The following is a 23,055-nucleotide window of genomic DNA, read 5'->3' on the forward strand; positions in this document are numbered from 1 at the left end:
AATAGTTTATTGTCAAATTAGTTTCTACATAACACTCAGTGCTCATCCCCAAAGTGCCCTCCTTCATGCCCATCCCCCCCTCCCCCCCACATCCAATTACTATTAGTCTTTCTAACATGAGCTATATTTGGATTTGACTAACCTACGAGTTTTAGTTTGATTTTCTTCCCTTATGCTTGTATTTATTTAAAATACTTCTAAAATAAGACCCCAGGGGCACCTGGGTGGCTTAGTCATTAAGCATCCACCTATTGGTATCAGCCCAGGTCATGATCTCACAGTTCCTGGGTTTGAACCCTGCATCAGGCTCTGTGCTGACAGTGTAGGGCCTGCTTGGGATTCTATCTCTCTGCCCTTCCCCTGCTCATATGGATACTCTCTCTCAAATAAATAAACTTTAAAAAACATTTTTTTTAAGTAATAGGATCTGGGGCACGTGGGTGGCTTAGTTGGTTAAACATCTGACCTCGGCTCAGGTCATGATCACACGGTTCGTGGGTTCGAGCCCCACGTCAGGCTCTGTGCTGATGGCTAGCTCAGAGCCTGGAGCCTACTTCAGATTCTATGTCTCCCTCTTTCTCTGACCCTCCCCTGCTCACGTGTTCTCTTTCTCTCTCAGAAATAAATTTTTTTAAAAAACGTAAATAAATAAAAATTTAAAAATAAAATAAATAAATAAAGTAACAGGATCTGATAGGTGTATGGAATTGTAGGACTTCTCTTTTTATTGTTATTTTACGTTTTCAACACAGGAAAGCAGAGATCCCCGGAAACTTCATTGGCTCTTTGAGCTACTGTTGGAATCACCATTGAGTGGTGAAGGAGGATCCTTTGTAGATGCATGGTAAGTAAAAGAAAACTTACAAGGTTAACAAAAGATTTTGCAATAAAAGAGAACAGCTTTGCTCTTGTTGCGTAAATGGAAGTGAACTATCTATACTCCTAAAGGCTAGTGGTTGTAACTATTCTCTTCTGAGAGATGAATGATCCAGTTCAGTACAATTTATGATACTATGTAGAGTTATTTCTCCAACTGGGAAGAAGTGGAAATGAAGGCAACCTGAGCAATTCAAACGAAATTTAGTTTCAGCCATCTCTGCAGTCAGATCTTTTCTATTGGGCTGCTTTTTTATGCCATGACAATACTAACTTCTTCATCACATCCTCTCCCTTTTCACTCTTGTTAGGAAAGAACAGAGTAATCCTTTCAAGGAAAAACATTTTTGATGGGATATAAGGAGCTGGAAATAATTAGTAGACTAGAGAAGGAAATCTAAGTTAATTCTGCTAAGAGAATAATAATGTGTGGCTATTACTATTTAATGGGGAAAATTCTGATGCTTAGAAATCCATTCGTATTCTCAAGTCAGTATTTCTTTTGATTATGTAGTAGCGGAGATGAAATGAGAATCCAGAGAATATGATGCGGTAAAAATAATAAAATCTAAATAAAGGTGCTATTTTGAATTGTCCATTTTATTATTTATTAGGTAAGAAAATGAAACCATTTGAAGTAGAATCTAAACTCTATTAGTCTATACTGTCATATGGAAAGGCAGGGTCAGGCTCTAACACAGCTCTCCTGTGCTTTCATTCTAGTCGACTCTATGTGCTGCAAGGTGGCCTTGCCCAGCAGGAGTGGAGAGTGCCGGAGCTGTTGCACAGACTGCTGAAGTACTTGGAACCCAAACTCACCCAGGTTTACAAAAATGTCAGGGAAAGAATAGGGAGGTAGGTATTATTTTCTCTGTGGTATGGTATACTTCTTGAGTTCTTTTTTTGTTTAATTTTAGTGTCTAATAACACGCACTGGTTGTGTTATATTGAATTCCATGGGTACTCTTCCTCAAATTGTGTTGTATACTATGTGTGGGACACTAGACAGGAGGCCGTCATGTAAGCCAGGACAGCAGTGAGCTCGTAAGCCAGAGGCGAGCGTTTGACCGGTTCTCATTGCCTCCAGATTCTAGGCTGAGCACAAGAAACTCTCGCAGGAGTCAGCGTTCAAATATTTACTTTGGTTGAGTCATCGCTTTTGAATCTTAGTTTTATTGATAATGTGGGATTTCTTCTCATTTTACAGCGTGCTGACCTACATATTTATGATAGATGTTTCTTTGCCAAATACTGCGCCAACAGCATCCCCTCGAGTCCCTGAGTTTACTGCTCGAATTCTAGACAAACTGAAACCCCTCATGGATGTGGATGAAGAAATTCAGAACCATGTTATGGAAGAAAATGGAATTGGTGAAGAAGATGAACGAACTCAAGGCATTAAACTCTTAAAAACTAGTGAGTGGCTAAATTAATAGAAACTCACTTAAAAATGGACAGTTTATTACCAAGAAGGAAAAAAAAAATCAGAACAAAACAGACATTTATTTAGATTATCCTTATGTTTCCCCACACACCCCCACCCCCTCCTTTTTTACTGTGGTAAAACGTACATAATATAAAATTTACAGTTTGGTGGCATCAAATACATTCATGTTGTTGAGCAAGCATTGCTTATGTCTGTCTCCATGACTTCATCTTGCAAAACTGAAGCCCTGTACCCAGTAATCTGTAAATTCTCATTCCTACCCTCCCTCTGCCCTGGCAGCCACCATTCACTCTCTCTCTTTGAGTTAGCCTATTGTAGGTAGTTCATAAATGGAATTACACAATATTTGTCTTTTTATGTCTGGTGATTTAACTTTGCATAGTGTTTTCAATATTCATTTATCTGTCAGTGGACACATAAGGCTGTTAATGCCTTTTGGCTACTATGAATAATGCTGCTGTGAGCAGTATTGTACACATATCTGTCTTGAATCCCTGCTTTCAATTCTTTGGGATATTGGAAGTGGAATCGCTGGACCATATGATAATTCTGTGTGTGACCTTTTCAAGAGCCACCAAGCTGTTTTCCTCGGGCTGCAACTTTTTTCTATGCCTACCACCAAGCACTGCAAGAGAGTTGCAGTTTTTTCATACTCATGCCAGTGCTTGTTTTCTGTTTTTTTGTGACTTAAAACTATCCATATGAGTGTGAAAAAGATAACCCTGTGGTTTTTATGTGTGTTTCCCTAATGATCAGTGTTTAAGCATCTTTTGATTTGCTTATTTACCTTTCTTTTTTAATCTTCAGAAAAATGTCTCTTCAAGTCCTTTGCCCAAGTCCTCTGTTATTAATTTTGTTATTGAGTTGTAGATCTTTATATATTCTGGATATCAGCCCTTTATCTGATATGATTTGCAAATATTTTCTCAGTGGGTTGTCTTTTCACTCTTAATAGTATCCTTTGATATATAAAGGTTTTTAATTTTGATGAAGTCTAATTTATCTATTTTTCCTTTTGTTGCCTTTGTTTTTGGTATCATATCCAAGAAATCATTGCCAATCCAATGTCATGAAGTTTTTCCCTTAAATTTTTTAAAGAATTTTATACTTTTAGTTCTAAAGTTGAGATCTTTAATCCACTCTAATTTTTGTATACAGTGTAAAGTGAGGGTCAGTTTCATTCTTTAGCTCATGGATTCCCAGTTTCCTGGCACCATTTGTTGAAAAGACTATCATTTCTTCATTGAACATAGCACTCTTACTGAAAATTAGCCATATGTGTGAGGCCTTATTTTTACTCTCTAGTTTATTCCATTGGTTTGTAAGTCTGTCCTTATGTCCGCGCCACAGTGTTTTGAATGCTGCAGTTAGTAGTAAGTTTTGAAATCTGGAAGTATGAATCATCCAACTTTGTTGTTTTTCAAAATTGTCTTGGGTATTGAAGGTGTCTTGTAATTTTTATATTTAAATATTTTTCAAGCATTTTAAGTATAAACAACTTAGTTATCACTTTTACTACATTAAGATTAATGAAGGCTAGTTTTAATCTGTAGTAGGCGTTGGTGTTTAGTAGGTTGTTAACAATTTTGCTGATTCATTTTTTGAGAGTGGCTTCAGTATCCTACCTAGTTGGTTGATACCTGTTATTGTGGTTCCTGTCATCATGCTGGAAGTAACATGGAGTTTCTCTTAGCATTGAAGAGTCAGTTACCAGAGTTATTAGAGTGGCTCTCTGACACGAGCACTACAATATTATTCTACTTTTTGCTTCCTAACTGTGTAGCAGAGACTGATTCTGTGTGTGTGTTTTCAAATAGTATTGAAATGGCTGATGGCTAGTGCAGGAAGATCCTTCTCTACAGCAGTCACAGAACAACTTCAGCTTCTACCTTTGTTTTTTAAGGTAAGTTTATGGCTGAAATTAAGAAAACATCCCCTCTGTTAATTAACTGGAATCTAAATAAAACCTTGGAAAGGAGGGAGGTGGGAAAGAATGCATCTCCTTCTGACCATCACAGGGAATTTATATTTATCATCTGATGGCTCATAGTTTTATAGATATGTAGGACTTGGTTGGATCTCTAAGAAGTAGAATAGCTGCAGGGAAATCTTGAGGCGATGGTAGTTTAATACTAGTTGAAATCATCTTTTCAGTATTAGGTAAGCCTGGGATCTTGACAGATGCATGAAAAGTTCACAAACATAACACCGTTTCACTGATAACCAATTTCCAAGTAATAGTTTAGGAAAATACTGGTAACTTTAAAAAAAAAAGCCATTTTTTGAAATGTAGCTATTTCTGATTTTTTATTCAGTATATAATAAATCTGAGGTTTTATTATATATTATACTTACATATACAGTATATTGTATTTATTTTACAGTGTTCAGTGGTTCAGTAGAACTATAATAGCTTCTAACAAATATCTGCCAGAAATAACTTGTTTCTGGTAATCCTATAAAGACATGGAAGTTGAATTTGAATTTCTAATGAAATCATTAGAAAACTGTGTTGTATGAATTGCTTGTGACAGGCCTGACATTTCACATGCATCTACAGATCCTAAAGTTGAGAGTCTGCTTTAGGCCATCGTGGTGAATGGGGTCTGGGGTACAAAGACACTATATAATACACAGAAGAACAGTCACTTCACAGGCAGATCAGCTTTGTAGAGTGAAGATAAAGAACGGAGTCCAAAAGCAAGTTGTTGCTTATTAAACTGTGAGAGGCACTCAGAAATAGTTGGAAATGAGATCAGAAGTTCTGTTTTGGACATCATTCAGATGTTTCTTAGACTCTAAATGAAGTATTATATATCTTATCCCATAAAAAGCAGTTATGTATCAATTTTTTAAAAACCTTGAAATCTATATCAAAGTGAAAGTTTTGATTATTTGCCTGTTCTAGTTGAAAGAGTCTCCATCTTGCTGAAGGTTAAAGGAAGAGGATTTCCAGCCAGGAATAGTTAACACAGCACTGGTTTTAGACTCAAAAAGAAAGAAAGAAAAGATCTACTTTAAAATTGTGTTTGTGACAGGTGCAATTTTCTGATCTTGCACAAGCTACTGATCTTGTAAGACTGTTTCCTTATATATAAAATGAGGGATAATAGTAGTATCCCTCACAGAGTTGTTGCAAGGATGAAGTGAGATCATGCCTGCAAAGCAGAGCGCACAATGTCAAATACTTGTATATATTGTAATTATTGTATATTGTTACTAGTCTTTAACTGCATTTTATTTTTTTTAAGGTTTACTTATTGTTAGAGAGAGAGAGAGAGAGAGAGAGAGAGAGAATCTGAAGCAGGCTCCAGGCTCCGAGCTGTCTGCACAGAGCCCAGTACTGTGAGTTCAAACGAACTCACAGACTGTGAGGTCATGACCTAAGCTGAAATCAGATATTTAACCAACCAAGCCACCCAGGTGCCCGAACTGCATTTTAGTGAGTTCAGTGAGTTCAGATGAGATCAGAGGAAGAGAGCACATGTTGTATCCTGTTTCAGACTTCACTAAGTGCTCATCAAAACTTCCCACTGTAGAATAGTTTCACATATACCAAACTTAGAGAAAAATTTACAGATGTTGTTATAACTGGTCCAAAATTGCATGCCATTAGAGTGCCTGGGTGGCTCAGTCAGAAATTTATAGATCACTTAGAAATATCTAGGCAGTTCACTCCCTGGGGACCTAGATAACAGAATGTAACAGCCTCCTCAAGATGCTGTCTCCTTGAATTTCTCTCTCCAAGATTTCGGATGTCTAGAAAAAGTCTCATCAGCCAAGCTTCCATCTCTTGCTACACTTTGGCTAAGCTATACGATCCCTTGATTTACAGACCTACCAGAATGACAGAAAAAGATGCTTTTCCAAAGTTAATCAAAATGCACTTGTCAGCAGGAGGGATTAATAAATTGGCAAGGAAATGCAAATTTATGCTACAAGTAGACCATAAAATACCCTTCTTCCTTCACGTCTTAAGGAAACCCAGATCACTCTACGTCAGTCTGTTCTGTAGTATGACCAGAAAGCAAAAGATAATAATTAGCAGTACCTGAAAAAAGCCCCTACATTTCACGGGCATAGGCTTTTTCCCCCAAACTTTATTTTGAAATAATAATAATGCACGGGAAGTTACAAAGATAGTTCAAAGAGGCTTCATGTACTCTTCACTCAATTTTCTCTAGTAGTTACAGTTTTTAAAACTGCAGTGCATTCTCAAAATCAGAAAATTTGAAATGAGTACAACATGTGTATAAATCTATGTTATACCCCCTTTAGTGCCAGGTGAACATTCCCAAACTTGAAGGTTGACTGAATCTTCCTGTTTCTATAACTACACATATGGCAGTTAGAACATTATGACAGTGTACGCATGTGTTCTTTTAAAAGTCATATCTAGAAAGAAAAATAATGCTTTAAGGAAATATTAAAGTTGAAAACTATAAAGTTAAAGTGAGTTGGTACGATTCAGGCAAAGTCACCTATAGAGTTGTTGCTGATAAAGAAATGTAAACATGATTTTTTGAGATGAACTAAAGAAAGTACTCTTGGGGAGACTGGCTGGCCCAGTTTGTAGAGCCTCTGACTCTTGATCTTGGGGTCATGAGTTCGAGCCACATACTGGGTGCAGAGTTAAACAAATATATAAATACTTTTTTTAAAAGCATTGGAGGGGGAATACTCTTCCAAACTTAGAGGATTTATTTGTAACTGAAAAGGTTTTCATTCCACAAACAGGATGTTGCTAATAGATAAAATCACTGCAAAGTAAAATATCTAAGAGATTTAGGGGTGCCTGCCTGGTTCAGTCCAAGGAGCATGTGACTCTTGATCTCGACGTTGTGTGTTCTACTCCACATTGAGGGTAGAGATTACTTAAATAAAAACTTGAAAAACTATAAGAGATTTTTGTCTCACTGGCCTATAGAAGTAGTCTATCCCAAATGAGTTGTTATTCTTTGCTAGTAGTAATGGTTAATTTGCTGCTTTGGAACATGATATTCTTTATAGTGAAGTTTATCCATTGAACTTTAGGATTTTACTGGTTTTAGTAGAACATTTTAACCTGTTCTCAACATGAGAACATTATGTCCTAATTTTATTCATAAAATACGTTTGTTTGGGTTTTTTTCCATAAATGGTAGGAAGAGACACTACTGATTCAATAGGTGAGTGAGTCACCTTAAATTTTCCTGGCGGTCATGGTAGGCCCAGCAGCAAATGAAGCTCTTCTTTTTTATACTATAGTTCAATTAACAGACTCTAAACCACCTCATGTTTAGTGGAGATGAGCTAAATGACAAAGGAAAACAACTCCGTCTACATGGCCTGGAGATTGGGACTGTTGGGTATCTGTAGTAATTTTTATCCTGGAGTTGATTGTTTGGTGTGTATCTTTTTATACCTTTTTGAGCACACCTGTGCCATGCACCACACTGGTGTGTGCATGGAATTGTGGTACAAAAGCCAGAACTAGTTGATTTTGCAAATTGATAACGACCGTCTTTTCACATAACTACCTCTCTCTTTAATGACTACTGTATTATCGTTTAATCAATTTTCTATGGATGGTCACTGGTTATTCCCAGCTTTTGGCTGTTAAAAACAGTGCTAATAGTCTTTTACAAATATGGGTATATTTGTAGGATAATTACTGTGGATGAAATTGCTGCATAAGAGGTCTATTTGTATATGTAATTTTAGTAGATCCTGCCCTCCAAAGAGCCTGTCTTATCTCATTCCCACAAACTCTGATGTTTCTTAAAACTTTTGATGGTTAAATAAAAATTATTGTTCTTGGGGTGCCTGGCTGACTCAGTCAGTATAGCAAGCAACTCTTAATCTCAGGGTTGTAAGTTCAAGTCCTACTTGGGACATGGATCCTACTTTAAATAAATAGATAATTAAAAACAAAAATAAATAAATAAAATGAAAATAAAATCATTGTGCTTCTTTAGTGAGACTGCCTACTTGTACATTGGCTCATTTTATTTATCTGCCAGCTATCTGTATTTTGCCAATTTTCTTTTGTGTTATAAAGATGTTCCGTTTTTAAAAGCTTCTTTATTTTTAATGGTGTTTTGAAGCATGCCAGTCCAAGATCATTTTTTTTAAACAAATCTTTTTTTGTCTAATTTTTATGGTTTTATCCTTGCATTTAAATTTGCATTGTAATGGGGTGCCTGGGTGTCTCAGTTGGTTAAACGGCCGACTTTGGCTCAGGTCATGATCTCATGGTTCGTGAGTTCAAGCCCTGTGTCAGGCTCTGTGCTGACAGCTCAGAGCCTGGAGCTTGCCTCAGATTCTTTGTCTCCTTCTCTCTCTGCCCTTCCCCTGCTCACGCTCTGTCTCTCAAAAGTAAATTTTTTAAAATTTTTAATAAATAAATTTGCTATATAAAGTATTGATGTAAAAGTGCAGCTTAATTTTTTTTTTTAATATTTTATTTATTTCTAGGAGAGAGAGAGACAGCGTGAGCAGGGGAGGGCCAGAGAGAGAGGGAGTCACAGACAGAAACAGGCTCCAGGCTCTGAGCTGGCAGCCAGCACAGAGCCCGACGCGGGGCTCGAACCCACGAACCGCGAGATCATGACCTAAGCGAAAGTCGGACGCTTAACCGACTAAGCCACCCAGGCGCCCCAAAAGTGCAGCTTAATTTTTAAGATTACCTTTTCTTGATTGATCTGAGACAGAATCTGATAGGCTGATTTTACTAAAGTCTGCTAAGGGAAATTAACATGGTGAATTAGTATACTCAACTTGAGGTTTAGCTGTTAAAGAAAAATCATTCCAATACCTGTTAAAATCGTAAGGAAGACTTTAGTTAGGTCTGTTGTCATAGGTGTCAAGACTGTCTAAGTACGAGAGAGAGAGCCTGGGCTAATACAGCAGACAGCTGGGGATACTTAGTCAACAAGCCGAATGGGAGGAGGTGTCAGTGGATAGTGTACTAAGAGGAGACATCATGGGTAGGGAATTCTTGCTAAACGGACTTGACAGGATTTACATGGAAAGCAGCCCATTATGATCAGATACCAAAGGTGGAGGTCAGGAATTGGGTCAGATAGGATGAGGGAATTCTCTAAAAACAGACTTGTCAGAATTCTTGCTATAACTGGATTCAGTAGGCCCAAGGACAAAAAGAGCTCAGAGTAACCTGGCTAAAGCTGGGTAAACAAGGAGTAAAAATAAAGGCATGGTTAAGTTTCCATTTGTTATGGGTATGCAAAGAAATTTGGGAATACTAAACTGTGAATATGTGACCTAAATTGACTTAATCTTTACTGTTTTAGAGAAAAATAATTTTTCGCGTATTAAAAATACAATTTTAGAAGAAACAAGAGAGGCGCTTGGGTGGCTTAGTCGGTTAAGTGTTTGATTTTGGCTCAGGTCATGATCTCACAATTTGTGAGTTTGAGCCCCACGTCGGGCTTCCTGCTGTCAGCCAGCACAGAGCCTTTGGATCCTGTCTCCCTTTCTCCCATTCCCTCCTCCATGCACACACGTGCTCGCTCGCTCTGTCTCTCAAAAATAAATATTTTTTTTTTAAAAACCAAGAAAATAGACTATTTTAGAGGACACTTATTTAAGAGTTAGAGATCAAGAAGGCTACCTGAGTGTAATTTATTTTACCAATTTGTCTTTGGAGCCTTAAAAATACTTTTTATGATCAAAAAACAAAATTAAATGAAAGTCGCCTTTACAAACAGCAAAATGAAATAAGTCTCACCTTGATGTGTATCTGGTTAGAAGGATAAATACAGAGTGGTGACTTTTAAAACAAAATCAGTGGCATCTGGGTGGCTCAGCCAGTTAAGCATCTGACTCTTGATAATGGCTCTGGTCATGATCTCATGAATCATGAGATCAGCCCTGCATCAGACTCTGCATGCTCTCTCACTCACTCTCTCTGAAAATAAATAAACTTAAAAAAAAGAAATCATGCATGCCTTGTGGGAAATGCAGTCTTAAATATGGAATGAAGCTATCACGTCTATTATTTAATGAAGAGCAAATAGTAATTGTCAACAGTGTAAAAAAAAATTCAACAGAATAATGTAATGACTACTGTTCATTTGGCTTTGTTTAGTGATTCATGAATCAGGGCAGTACCCCTTTAGCAAATAGAAGTGAGCTCCAAGGAACTGTATAAAATAGAAGGTTTTTTTCAAAAGACTATAAGGGGATGGTGCAAGGAAGGGCATAACAAAAAGGATTATTTCTAACAAGGTCATCTTTCTTTAGGGGAGGCTCAGAGGTCTGTCATGCAGTGTACTTTACTATTACTATCACTGGTAAGGTAATTCCAAATTACCTGGGTGATGGTCAGGTTCCTGGGAGTAACTGAAAACTACAATTAAGTCTTGGTTTGCAGGATTGGAGGCAGTTGACATCATTTTGAGCCCGTTCCTTTTTTAACAATAGGAACTGAAATTTTTAGCATGAGTGACAAGAGATATATTTCATGCAGCTGTTTAGTAAAATCTCAGTAATCCTAAATTTGGGAACTTCACTATGATCTCATGATCTGTTTCTGTTTAGAAAATATGCTTATTTCTTAGCTCTTTCCCCAGAAACTCATAACCACTAATCAGCCTAGTAGTGATCAGTAGTAGTGCCCAGATTATGGTTTCTAGGTATCATTTCCCACTAGGAGAATCAGGGCTCCTTGGAGAAGTAGTGGACTTCAGGTTTGGACCAGAAATGTACAGATTAAACCTAATTCGTCTTGTAGCAGAAACCAAGGATGTTATAGTTACATTAAGGATTCAGGAACCATTTTGAGCACCACTAAAATTAAAACCATTAAGTTTGTTGAAATTCATTAGTTCATAATGACATTTAAAAAAATTCATTGTTCATCTTTGGAGGATAGGAAAGAAACCATTACTCTTAAGGAGGGAAGGCTTTTCTCTATGAAAAAGAAATGAATGTCACCATTTTGCAGACCTTTTTATAATGGTTCATCACAAAGAAAACTGACCATAAGTAAAGGAAATACACACCACTTATGTTGTACTCCTACAATTAGACTTGAATAAAATCAAGCCTCTAGATCTAATGGGCACTTTGCAGGACATACTGGAGCCAATGAATGCCACTGCATGGATGCAGTCAGAGAAGGACGGCCATTAATAGGGGACAATACAAAACTGAGGAGCCAGGCCTTCCTCTACTTTGTTAAAAAAAAAAAAAAGAGAGAGAGGTAAGGAGGGGCGCCTGGGTCTCAGACATTTAAGCCTCCAACTTAGGTCATGATCTCATAGTTCCTAAGTTCAAGCCCCACGTGACACCTCAAAAATAAATAAACATTACAAAAAATCAAAAAAAAGAAAAGGCAAGGACTTTTAAAAGAAGATGGAGAGTTTCAGAGCCACATGAACCAAATCCACGGTGTGGTCCTTATGTTGAGCCAAATTCCAAACAACCTGTTGCAGTAACATACATACAAAATAATTAGGGGAAATTTGAACACTACATTTCACATTTTAACTATAGTGAATTTTAATGGGTGATGTCATTTCAGGTTTGTTTTTAATAAGAAACTTTTATCTTTTAGAGATCTATAATAAAATATTTATGGACGAAATATGTCTGGGATTTGCTTCAAATAATGTAATTAGGGGATAAGGTCAAAAAATGGGAGGGTTATCTGAGTTTCCAATTGTTGAAGAGGTAATTGATTCCCTAGTTTTTGTATATATCTGAAAATTTGCGTAGAAGGTTACTTTTAAAAGTAAAATGTGATATCTTTTATGTAAGGATGCCTTTGTACTTGCTGGCTGTTTTATTCAATTATGTGTTTGTTTCATTATTCTCTAGATTGCCCCAGTGGAAAATGACAATAGCTATGATGAACTGAAAAGAGATGCAAAGTTATGTTTGTCACTAATGTCTCAGGGGTTGCTTTACCCTCATCAAGTGCCTTTGGTACTTCAGGTGCTAAAACAAGTAAGAGTGTATAACAAATACTTCTGTGATTTGGTTAGAATTTGGTGTCTCCATTCTAAGAACTTCCGAGTCCACCGTAGTGCACATAGTACCTGAAATTTGTCTTTCATTTTGAATTTTCTTTAAGTATGAGAGAAGATGTAAATTGACCAAAGAAACAGACCCAGGTTCTGTACCTGCCTCTGCCACCAACTTCTGTGACCTTGGGGAGGTCAACCCCCAGATTCTCTGTATACACAAAGAGCTACTCATTTAAGCACCTTGGATATTATGTGCTAATGAGTAAGGGGGGTGGCGATTCCCTTTCACCATTTCCCTTTTATTTTATTCACTTGTATTTCCTAGTTTCTGGTTAAAAATAGTAATAATGACATGCAACTCTTAGAGGAGTCAGAGTATTAATTATAAATAAGTTTTCTTCAGAAGTTGACTTTTGAATGTGTACTTTTCCCTCTCCTTTCAACCATTCTGAATGACTTTACCTAAATCATTTATGCAACTTTTTATTTAGAAGGATATATGACATGAGCTTGCTCTAACTATACTTGTAAAAGTAGAGTTGTAGTGGATAGTATTATTTGTGTCTAATTTCTGTCATTTCCTCTTCTTAGTAGCACTGTTTCCCTTGTTTCTACTTCTTCTCATTCACAGACCGCAAGAAGCAGTTCTTGGCATGCTAGATACACAGTACTGACCTACCTCCAGACCATGGTATTTTATAACCTCTTTATCTTCCTCAACAATGAAGATGCAGTTAAAGACATCAGGTGGCTGGTTATAAGTCTTTTGGAGGATGAACAGCTAGAGGTAAAGATTGAGATACAGGAAATCACATGTAATACATTAAAAGAAGGCATCATGCCCTCGCCCCTCTAACATAGTCTACGTGATTAGTTTTGATACCCTAATCATGATTTCCGGTTGTACAAATAGAAACAAACATTGGGCCTGTACTTGTTCTGGCATCTCTGCACTTGGGCAGATCACATTTTTGAACCAAAGTTTTCTTATACGTGAAATTGCAGGTGATAATATTTTGCTTGCTAACTTAAGGGCTAATAGGAATGCCCATGCAGGCAGTTTCAAGCAAATAAAAATCTACACGCAAGTGCTGTTATCCAGTAGATTTAAAGTAAGACTGTCACCCCTTTTTATTTTCCTTGGTAGAGAAATTCAAGGCAACTTTTGTGGTGAGGTTACATTAATATTTTGTACAAAAAGATAAATCTCTTAGTTAAAATAGCCAAATGTAAGAAAAGCATGTTGTAATAAATATGGAATAAGATACAGCTTTTGAAATTGGCCTTAGGTAAAGAAAATGTAATTGAAATTTTTGTGAAATTTGTACCTTTTTTTAATTTTATGGGCTTTTAGGTTTTTCTGTGTGGTAGAGCACTCCCAGTAATTATATATTCTATTTGAGAGCACTGAAGATAGATTGATTACATCTATTCCTAATAGAAAAGTAGGAATGGAAATTTTTCCTCCTCCCTAATGAGCCTATTCGTTTTGCAATACAGCTTTCTTGTGTTCTGGGAGCCGGTATCATCTAGCCCCTCAGGTACCCCCACAGTTGGTTATGACAACCACCACAGGCTTCAATTTAAATATTTACAGCTGTGCATAATTCTGTAACTTATATTTTTTAATAACTAAAGGAATGGAAATGGAAATGTGGAAATCTTGAAATCAACATTTCCAAATTTTAAATATTACAGCAGTCACATTAAATTGCATTTACTGTTTGGCTGGACCTTGTAGAACATTTTCACAGATTATTTTTATGTTCCACGTAGTAGGCTTAAGCATAACTGTTACTATAAGTATAACCATGACATTCATTAAAGCTACCTTTCTTTTTTTCCTAAAAAAATTTTTTAAGTAATCTCTAAACGTAGTGTGGAGCTCAGACTCACAACCTCAAGATCAAGAGTCACATGTTCTACCCACTGATGAAAACAGCCAGGTGCCTCTGTCCTATTTTTAAAACAGAATATTGAGTATTAGTAATAATTAGTAACAGCTACTCCTGATAATACTGAAAAAACTTTATAATAATCTAAATGAGGAATGTTTGAAGAAAACTTAGATTTAAAGGAAAACTTTTCAGGGTGTCTGGCTGGCTCATTTAGTAGAGCATGTGACTCCGTTTTAGGGTCATGAGTTCAAGCCCCATATTGGGTGTAGAGCCTACTTTTTTTTTTAATAGTTCATTGTCAAGTTGGTTTCCATATAACACCCAGTGCTCATCCCCACAACTGCCCTCCTCCATGCCTATCACCCTCCTTTACTTCCCCCCGACCCCCATCAGTCCTCAGTTTGTTCTCAGCATTTAAGAGTCTCTCATGGTTTGTCTCCCTCCTTCTACCCCACTGTTTTCCCCCCTTCTTCTCCCCCGCGGTCTTCCATTAAGTTCCTCCTGATTGTCCTATACGTGCAAACTTGATATCTGTCCTCTGCCTGACTTATTTCGCTCAGCATAACACCCTCAAGGTCCATCCATGTTGCTACACATGGCCAGATTTCATTCTTTCTCATTGCCATGTAGTATTCCATGGTATAGATAAACCACATCTTCTTGATCCATTCGTCCATTGATGGACCCTTAGGCTCTTTCCATGTTTTGGCTATTGTTGAGAGTGCTGCTATGAACATTGGGGTCCATGTGCCCCTATGCATCAGCACTCCTGTATCCCTTGGACAAATTTCTAGCAGTGCTATTGCTGGGTCATAGGGGAGTTCTATTGTTAATTTTTTGAGGAACCTCCACACTGTTTTCCAGAGGGACTGCACCCGTTTGCATTCCCACCAACAGTGTGGGAGGGTGCCCGTTTCTCCACATCCTCGCCAGCATCTAGAGTCCTCTGATTTGCTCATTTTAGCCCCTCTGACCGGCTTGAGGTGGTATTTCAATGTGGTTTTGATTTGTATTTCCCTGATGAGGAGGGACGCTGAGCATCGTTTCATGTGTCTATTGGCCATCTGGATGTCCTCTTTGGAGAAGTGTCTGTTCATATCTTCTGCCCATTTCTTCACTGGGTTGTTTGTTTTTCAGGTGTGGATTTTGGTGAGTTCCTTATAGATTTTGGATACGAGCCCTTTGTCTGATATGTCATTTGCAACTATCTTTTCCCATTCCGTTGGTTGCCTATTAGTTTTATGGATTGTTTCCTTTTGCTGTGCAGAAGCTTTTAATCTTGATGAGGTCCCAGTAGTTCATTTTTGCTCTTGATTCCCTTGCTTTTGGGGATGTGTCAAGTAAGAAGTTGCTGCGGTGGAGGTCAAGGAGGTTGTTTCCTGCTTTCTCCTCTAGGGTTTTGATGGTTTCCTGTCTCACATTCAGGTCCTTTATCCATTTTAAGTGTATTTTTGTGTATGGTGTGAGAAAATGGTCTAGTTTCGTTCTTCTGCATGTTGCTGTCCAGTTCTCCCAGCACCATCTGTTAAAGAGGCTGTCTTTTTTCCATTGGATACTCTGTCCTGCTTTGTCAAAGATTAGTTGGCCATACACTTTTGGGTCCAATTGTGAGTTCTCAATTCTATTCCATTGGTCTATGTGTCTGTTTTTGTGCCAATACCATACTGTCTTGATGACAGTTTTGTAGTAGAGGCTAAAGTCTGGGATGGTGATGCCTCCCGTATTGGTTTTCTTCTTCAATATGACTCTGGCTATTTGGGGTCTTTTGTGATTCCATACAAATTTTAGGATAGTTTGTTCTAGTTTTGAGAAGAATGCTGCTGCACAGAGCCTACTTTTAAAAAAGAATGTATAAGGATGATGACAGGGTTCTCAGGATATATAATGAGTACTCCACATTAGTCTTCTGTCATAGTATGTTAGCACTAACTCTTTGAAAAGCAGCTGATAGCCACAAAATTCACAGTAAAATTGTCCATACACTGAAATTTAGTAATCCCGGGGCGCCTGGGTGGCTTAGTCGGTTGGGCGTCCGACTTTCGCTTAGGTCATGATCTTGCGGTTCGTGGGTTCGAGCCCCGCGTCGGGCTCTGTGCTGACTGCCAGCTCAGAGCCTGGAGCCTGTTTCAGTCTGTGACTCCCTCTCTCTCTGACCTTCCCCTGCTCACGCTGTCTCTCTCTCTCTCCTAGAAATAAATAAGACATTAAAAAAAAATTTAAAAAAAAAAAAAGAAATTTAGTAATCCCAACTTTTAGAATCTATCTAAAGAAAACCCATCACAGTATGGGAAAAAAATTATATATATAAATTAAGAATATTTTTATCATAATAGAAGTTGAAAGCATTCTAATGGTTGGATATAAAAATGAATCATGGTATTAAAGGATATAATGCAACCATGTATGAAGTAGTAAAATGTTTTATAATGTAATTCACTTAATAGTGTAATGAAAATGTTAAACATGAAAAAACTGTCAACACTAAAACATTCCAGAAAGCAATAAATATTTATTAGTAAATATTTATTTTGAAGCAATAAATAGCAAAACATTTAGGTGAGCTTTTTTTCCCAAATTATTGCCTTTCTTTATGAATATTTCACAGAAATTTTGTGATATATCTGAGATGATAGCATTTTACTGCTTTTTTTGGTTTTCAACAAAACTTTAGTTCCCATTCCACTTGGAAATGATACATTCTGCATTTAGCACTTCTGTAAACTATGTTTGTAGTCTTGACATCAGCCTGTGAGATTCCTAAGAAGTGAATTGGATAGTAGTCTCTATGATATATGCCCATTGTAGAAATTGCTTGTTCTGTATCTCTGCCATCAATGAAAACAAGAGCAGTAGCTTTTAGAGATACCGAGTCCAGGAAAAATGTATTTTAATGTTAGGCTCTGGTATTGCTTTTACATTTATAGCCCGGATAAGGAGAACTGTCGGTCAGTGAGAAACTAATTTATGGAGAAATTTAATTTTGTATATTTCTGCAACCCTAGTGTAATGGCTTTCATCCATTTTGAGGTCACAGACCCCTTGAGGATCTGATGAAGTCTCCATTAAGAAATATCATATGAGAGCATTTACACAATTTGCATACAAATGCCAGGGAAGGCCCCCAGCCCTGTTCCCACAACCAGCTTCCTAACCCCTAGCATTCCACTAGGTTTAGGATCTCTACTCTAAGAGAAGTGATTATCTTGAGGCACCTGCGTGGCTCTGTCGATTGAGCATCCGACTTCGGCTCAGGTCATGATCTCACAGTTCGTGGGTTCAAGCCCCGCGTCAGGCTCTGTGCTGACAACTAGCTCAGAGCCTGGAGCCTGTTTCAGATTCTGTGTCTCCCTCTCTCTCTGACCCTCCCCCGCTCATGCTGTGTGTGTGTGTGTGTCTCTCTCTCTTAGAAATAAATAAAACATTAAAAAATATTTAAAAACAAATAAATAAATAAATAATAAAAGAAGTGATTATCTCTACAGGTTCGAGAAATGGCTGCTACCACCTTAAGCGGTCTGTTGCAGTGTAACTTCCTTACCATGGACAGTCCTATGCAGATTCATTTTGAGCAACTTTGCAAAACAAAACTACCGAAGAAAAGAAAGCGGGACCCTGGTTTTGTAGGAGATACAATTCCTTCTGCAGGTAACATTGCTGGTAGAAAAATACCCATATCCTTGGTGGGGAATTAACCAGGCTTACTCAACGAATATTTATTGAATACTTGTATGTACCTGGGTCTTTGCTGGATACTGGAAATAGTTGTCCCTGCTTTTTTTTAAATAAAATTTTCTTAATGTTTATTTATTTTTGAGAGGAGAGGGAGCACAAAAGGGGGAGGGGCAGAGAGAGGGGGGGACGCAGAATCTGAAGCAGGCTCCAGCCTCTGAGCTGTCAGCACAGAGCCTGACATGGGGCTCAAATTCCCAAACCACAAGATCATGACCTGAGCCAAAGTCAGATGCTTATTAACTGACTAAGCCACCCAAGCACCCCAAGTTGTCTGTGCTTTAATGAGCTTTGCCTATAGCATGCAAGTCCTGGAATTTAAAAGCAAAAACTGAGAGAAGTGCAAAGGGACCTGAGGATGCCTGGGTGGTTCAGCCAAGTAAGTGGGTAAGCTTCCTACTCTTGATTTTGACTCAGGTTGTGATCGCATCTCATCTGTGAGATCAAGCACCAACTTGGACTTGGTGCTGGTTGTGCAGCCTGCTTAAGGTGAATTCTGTATCTCTCGCGCTGGCTCGCTCTCTCTCTCAAAAATATAATAATAATAAACACAAAGAAAACCTATACACTGCTGCATACAACTATTAAAATAAACCAGGTCTGCCCATCTCCATGAATTAGTTATTTTGGAGAGGCTGAAATATTTTTTTTTTTTTTTTTTTTTTTTACAAATAGTTTATTGTCAAATTAGTTTCTACATAACACTCAGTGCTCATCCCCAAAGTGCCCTCCTCCATGCCCATCCCCCCCTCCCCCCCACATCCATCAGTCCTCAGTTTTTGTCAGCATTCAAGAGTCTCTCATGGTTTGCCTCTCTCCCTTTCCCCCACCATTTCCGCCCTTCTTCTCCCCCTTGTTCCTCCGTCAAGTTCCTCCTAATCCTCCTATACGTGCAAACATATGATATTTGTCCTTCTCTGCCTGACTTATTTCGCTCGAGGCTGAAATATTTTTTAGATTCTGTAGCTTAGGTGTTGATGTACTAAGAAAATACGAAGTAAACAAAACAAGCCTTGCTTTTATTTGGAAAGAGGTCTATTCACTACTTCACTAGGCATTTGGTGGGAGGGCGAGAAGAGTCCTCACAGGAGTTTCTGCTTTAATTGAACATGAAGATAAACATTCTGTTTAAGAATCAGATCTGATTGTCACATTTAAAGAGACATTTAAACGTGATTGTGGGGCACTTGGCTAGCTTGGTCAGTGGAGCACGGGATTCTTGATCTCAGGGTTGTAAGTTCAAGCCCCATGTTGACTACTTAAAAATAAAATCTTAAAAAAAAACCATGATTACAAAGAACTATCTGACACTGCTACTGCTAACTACAGTCACAGGAAGAATAAAAAATAATATAGAAAGATTCTTAATAAGTAGGGGGCTTATTGGATTTACAGAATGTGCTTGGAATGTGAAGCAGCTAAGTGCTGATTATAGGAGTGTCTTAATTATGTCATATAGTTACGTAATGCAATTTCCAATAAAATACTGATGTGTGTTCTAGTGGCTTTGCTTGAGAACTATATATATATTTTTTAATTTATTTATTTTGAGAGAGGGAGAGAGGATGTGAGTAGGAGAGGGGCAGAGAGAGAGAGAATCCCAAGCAGACTCTTCACTGTCCCCACAGAGCCCCATGCCAGGCTTAATCTCATGAGATCATGACCTGAGGGGAAGTCGGATGCTTAACTGACTGAGCCACCCAGGTGCACCTGACAGCTATATATATATATATATTTTTTTTTTTAATGTTTATTTTTTAGAGAGAGTGTGCAAGTAGGGGAGGGGCAGAGAGAAGGGGGGACAGAGATCTCTGAAGCAGGCTCCACGGTGACAGCAGATAGCCCAATGCGGGGCTCAAACTCACTAGCTGAGAGATCATGACCTGAGCCAAAGTCAGACACTTAACCGATTAAGCCACCCAAGCACCCCAAAAACAAGTAGTTGCATTGAGAACTAATTTTATTTCACTGTAACATGTGCAGTAGAGTCCTGTAAATATGTGCACGTATATTGGTGTTTTTCTGCAGAGTTGGTCAAACGTCATGCTGGGGTGCTAGGACTCGGTGCATGTGTTCTCTCTAGTCCTTACGATGTTCCCACCTGGATGCCCCAGCTCCTCATGAACCTGAGTGCACACCTGAATGATCCGCAGCCTATTGAGGTAAAATTCATTCTTGTTGATTTCTTTGCACACATATTACATCAGTGATGTATTTTAAGAAATCATTTATACTAATAATTTTCCATTCACTCTGGACCTTCTGCTTTGATGAAACTGCTACTACTATCTCTGCCAGGGCGAAGCCTCCGCATCAGTAATTATTTAAATCTTGCAGAGGCCTTGCTTTTGTGTATATTTGAGATCTTTGGGTGGCAAGGAAGATACTATAGCTTCTGTCTCTCCCAGTTCAGTGGAAGTAAAATACTGTCAGTGTGGTCAGGATAGTTGATCTTTATACTTTAGTTTAAACATTTTATACCTAGGAAGTATCTAACTGGGAGCTAATATTAAACAGGAAATTGTGATGGTAGTATTTATGCACAACTGTGTTCCTAAATGGCTGAGAAGATCAATGACTTTGTTCTTTTCGCCTAGGTGAATAGATGTAGGTGTGTATTGAATCCGGTTTAATGATGCCGGGTAAGTCCAGGAGCTTGTCCTAAAGTACACCTCGTAGTTTTAAAGAAGTGATGTCAGTGGCTTTGCCAAATTCCATTTGGCTTGTTCGTTTTGCAGCAGTCGGTGAAGAGTGAGATCTAAAAGTCTAGAGGGATCTTTATTTAGCTATCCTAAACACAATCCTAGTTTTCCAGAGGTTAAAATACAATGTGTGTGGGTTGCCTACTCTACAGATGACTGTAAAAAAGACCTTATCCAATTTCCGAAGGACGCACCATGACAACTGGCAAGAACACAAACAGCAATTTACAGATGACCAGCTGCTGGTTCTCACTGATCTCCTCGTGTCACCATGCTATTATGCATAGAAGGGTGAGTCAGCAACATTGAGTTTAAAGAAGTCTGACATCCCCAGGCAGATGTCATTAGTTTGATGATTGGGAAGTAGGTGTTCCTAAGTTTTTTTCTTTTTCTGACGTTCTTAGATATCACTGTTTAGATTTAAAATCTATGTCTTTTGCTATGACCAGTAGGAACTGAGTTTCCAGAAAATTCTTCCTTGCTTCTCTGCTTCAGGTATTAAGCAGAGAATTGATGTGACTGCTCTTGGAACTTTATAAATGAGAAGGCTTAGTTTGCCTCCTGAGTGGGGTTTGGGCACTCTGTGTTGCCTCAAGGACCCTAGGTTCTGTACAATTATGAGAACATTTCATCTGGATTCTTAAGTAATTTTTCCCCCACCCTGAATTAAAGAAAAGATAAGAAGAATAAAGACAATTTCACTTCTTGTTGTCTAACTGAAATTTTTTTCCTCCCTGATACAGATGAGTAGTCCTCACTTCAAGCTCTTTTCATCAAAAATTCCAGATCCTCAGGTACCATCTGTGGCGGCTCTCTGCAGGTTTTTAAGCCCCGCCTCTGTTGAGCTCTCATCGGTTTGGTGGTTTTTGTGTTTGGTCTTATTAGTCTACGTTCCACAGCCTCTCAGCTGCCATTTGATTACCTAACTTGTCTGGAAGTGTCTCCAGAATACTGATCACTTTTTCTTTGAGGCATCTGACAAAGCCACAGAGTCTCCGACTAGAAATAATTACCCAATATGATCATGGCATCCAAGGCCAAACGGAGTCTAGGAAATCATTAAGCAACAGTTCACTTGTAATGGAGAATGCCTGTCTGTAATATAGGTCCTGTCATTTCATTCATCTCAAATTATCTTGAATTTTTTCCAAATGGCTGTTAAGTGGTAGATGGTAGTAAGGCTGTGGGCCGTAAATCGAAGCATGAGAGCTTTGGGTCTGGAGAGCCAAGAAGAGGGAAGGAAAAGAGGGCAAGTCTGGAGCCTAACCAAGGACCTGATGGATCACTCCACCAACACACAGAAGTGAAGTCTGTGTCCACGTGCTTCCCACAGACTGGAGTTTTTGGTGCTGAATAGAAAGAGCAGTTGCTGAAAAACCGGGGGTTTGGTGAATAAATTTTTGATTGATTGTTGTGCGTGTATACAATGTGTGATTTTGAAAATAAACAACAACAACAATAAAAACCCTGACTGATTGATTTTTACCTATATTCTTTGCATATACTGTTTGACCCTCTTTGAAAACTGTTATACTTCACCTAATGGAAAACTGCTGTGTATGTGGAAATTTCGTAATTTTCTTTCTATCTATTTTGGGGTTTTTTTTGTTTTGTTTTTTTTTTTGCCTGCAGAATCGTTGAGAGACTAATGAGTCTTTATATTTAATTGACTTGTTTAATAAATGTTATATAGATGTAAAAGACTGTATAAACTGTAGAGATAGTATTGGCAAGACTTTGTACAGATGCAACCTTTTACACAGCACCAGTGTGTAATTAATTTGTAAAGATTCACATGTAGCTCTTTATTATAGTAATTTTTGGCTTTTGTACCAATTGAATGCCATTTTTTGTGTTTTTAAATTATTTTCTCTATCTTTTCATGTTACAAAAGCTGAGGTGTGGGGGTTTTGTTTGAGTTCACTTAGCGTTAGAATGTCTGGATTTTTATGTAACTTTTGTGTGTGCATCCTTAAATGCAAACACCACATGTTTGCCTGTGACAAATTTATAGAATGCAAGGTATCTTCTAGGTTAAAATAATTCACAAGTTGGTGAATGTCATCTTGGAACACACCCTGTACAGTCTTCCTTAAAGGAACACTACCATATATTTTTTAGTACCTACTTGCTGAATGACCCAGTACAGACCTAAGCACAGCAGAGGTCCTGGTACAGAATTGAATTGTCAGCATACACAGGCCTAATCCCTGTATAGAGTAGTGCCAAGCCAATTATTTCAATTGTGTAACTAGTTTAAAACCCAATAAATGGATTGTTTTTAACATCTGGCTTTTGTCTTCATTAAGAAGAGAAGACAGTTCTCTAGGCAGGGACTCATGAATTCCTTTTCCATCCATAGATCTGGATCTATAAATTCATGCCTCTAACCAAAATGAATGATCTAGATCAGACCTGTCTGTCTAGTACAG

General features: G+C 38.0%; 1 protein-coding gene across 1 annotated transcript in view; it reads left to right on the forward strand.

The window, feature by feature from the left end:
* PSME4 (proteasome activator subunit 4) overlaps positions 1–22,910 on the forward strand; it is a 100,888-nt gene extending 77,978 nt beyond the window's left edge. The window contains exons 37-46 of the mRNA XM_039249180.1: positions 753–844; positions 1,600–1,731; positions 2,084–2,292; positions 4,141–4,226; positions 12,146–12,274; positions 12,926–13,081; positions 17,675–17,837; positions 19,950–20,083; positions 20,776–20,914; positions 21,367–22,910. Coding sequence (XP_039105111.1) covers positions 753–844; positions 1,600–1,731; positions 2,084–2,292; positions 4,141–4,226; positions 12,146–12,274; positions 12,926–13,081; positions 17,675–17,837; positions 19,950–20,083; positions 20,776–20,910 — 1,236 coding nt within the window. The 3' untranslated portion in view covers positions 20,911–20,914; positions 21,367–22,910. The remainder of the gene's footprint in view (positions 1–752; positions 845–1,599; positions 1,732–2,083; positions 2,293–4,140; positions 4,227–12,145; positions 12,275–12,925; positions 13,082–17,674; positions 17,838–19,949; positions 20,084–20,775; positions 20,915–21,366) is intronic.
* The last annotated feature ends 145 nt before the right edge of the window (positions 22,911–23,055 follow it).

Source organism: Hyaena hyaena, unplaced genomic scaffold (assembly GCF_003009895.1).
Source record: "Hyaena hyaena isolate Hyena2069 unplaced genomic scaffold, ASM300989v1 scaffold_332, whole genome shotgun sequence".
NCBI lineage: Eukaryota > Metazoa > Chordata > Mammalia > Carnivora > Hyaenidae > Hyaena > Hyaena hyaena.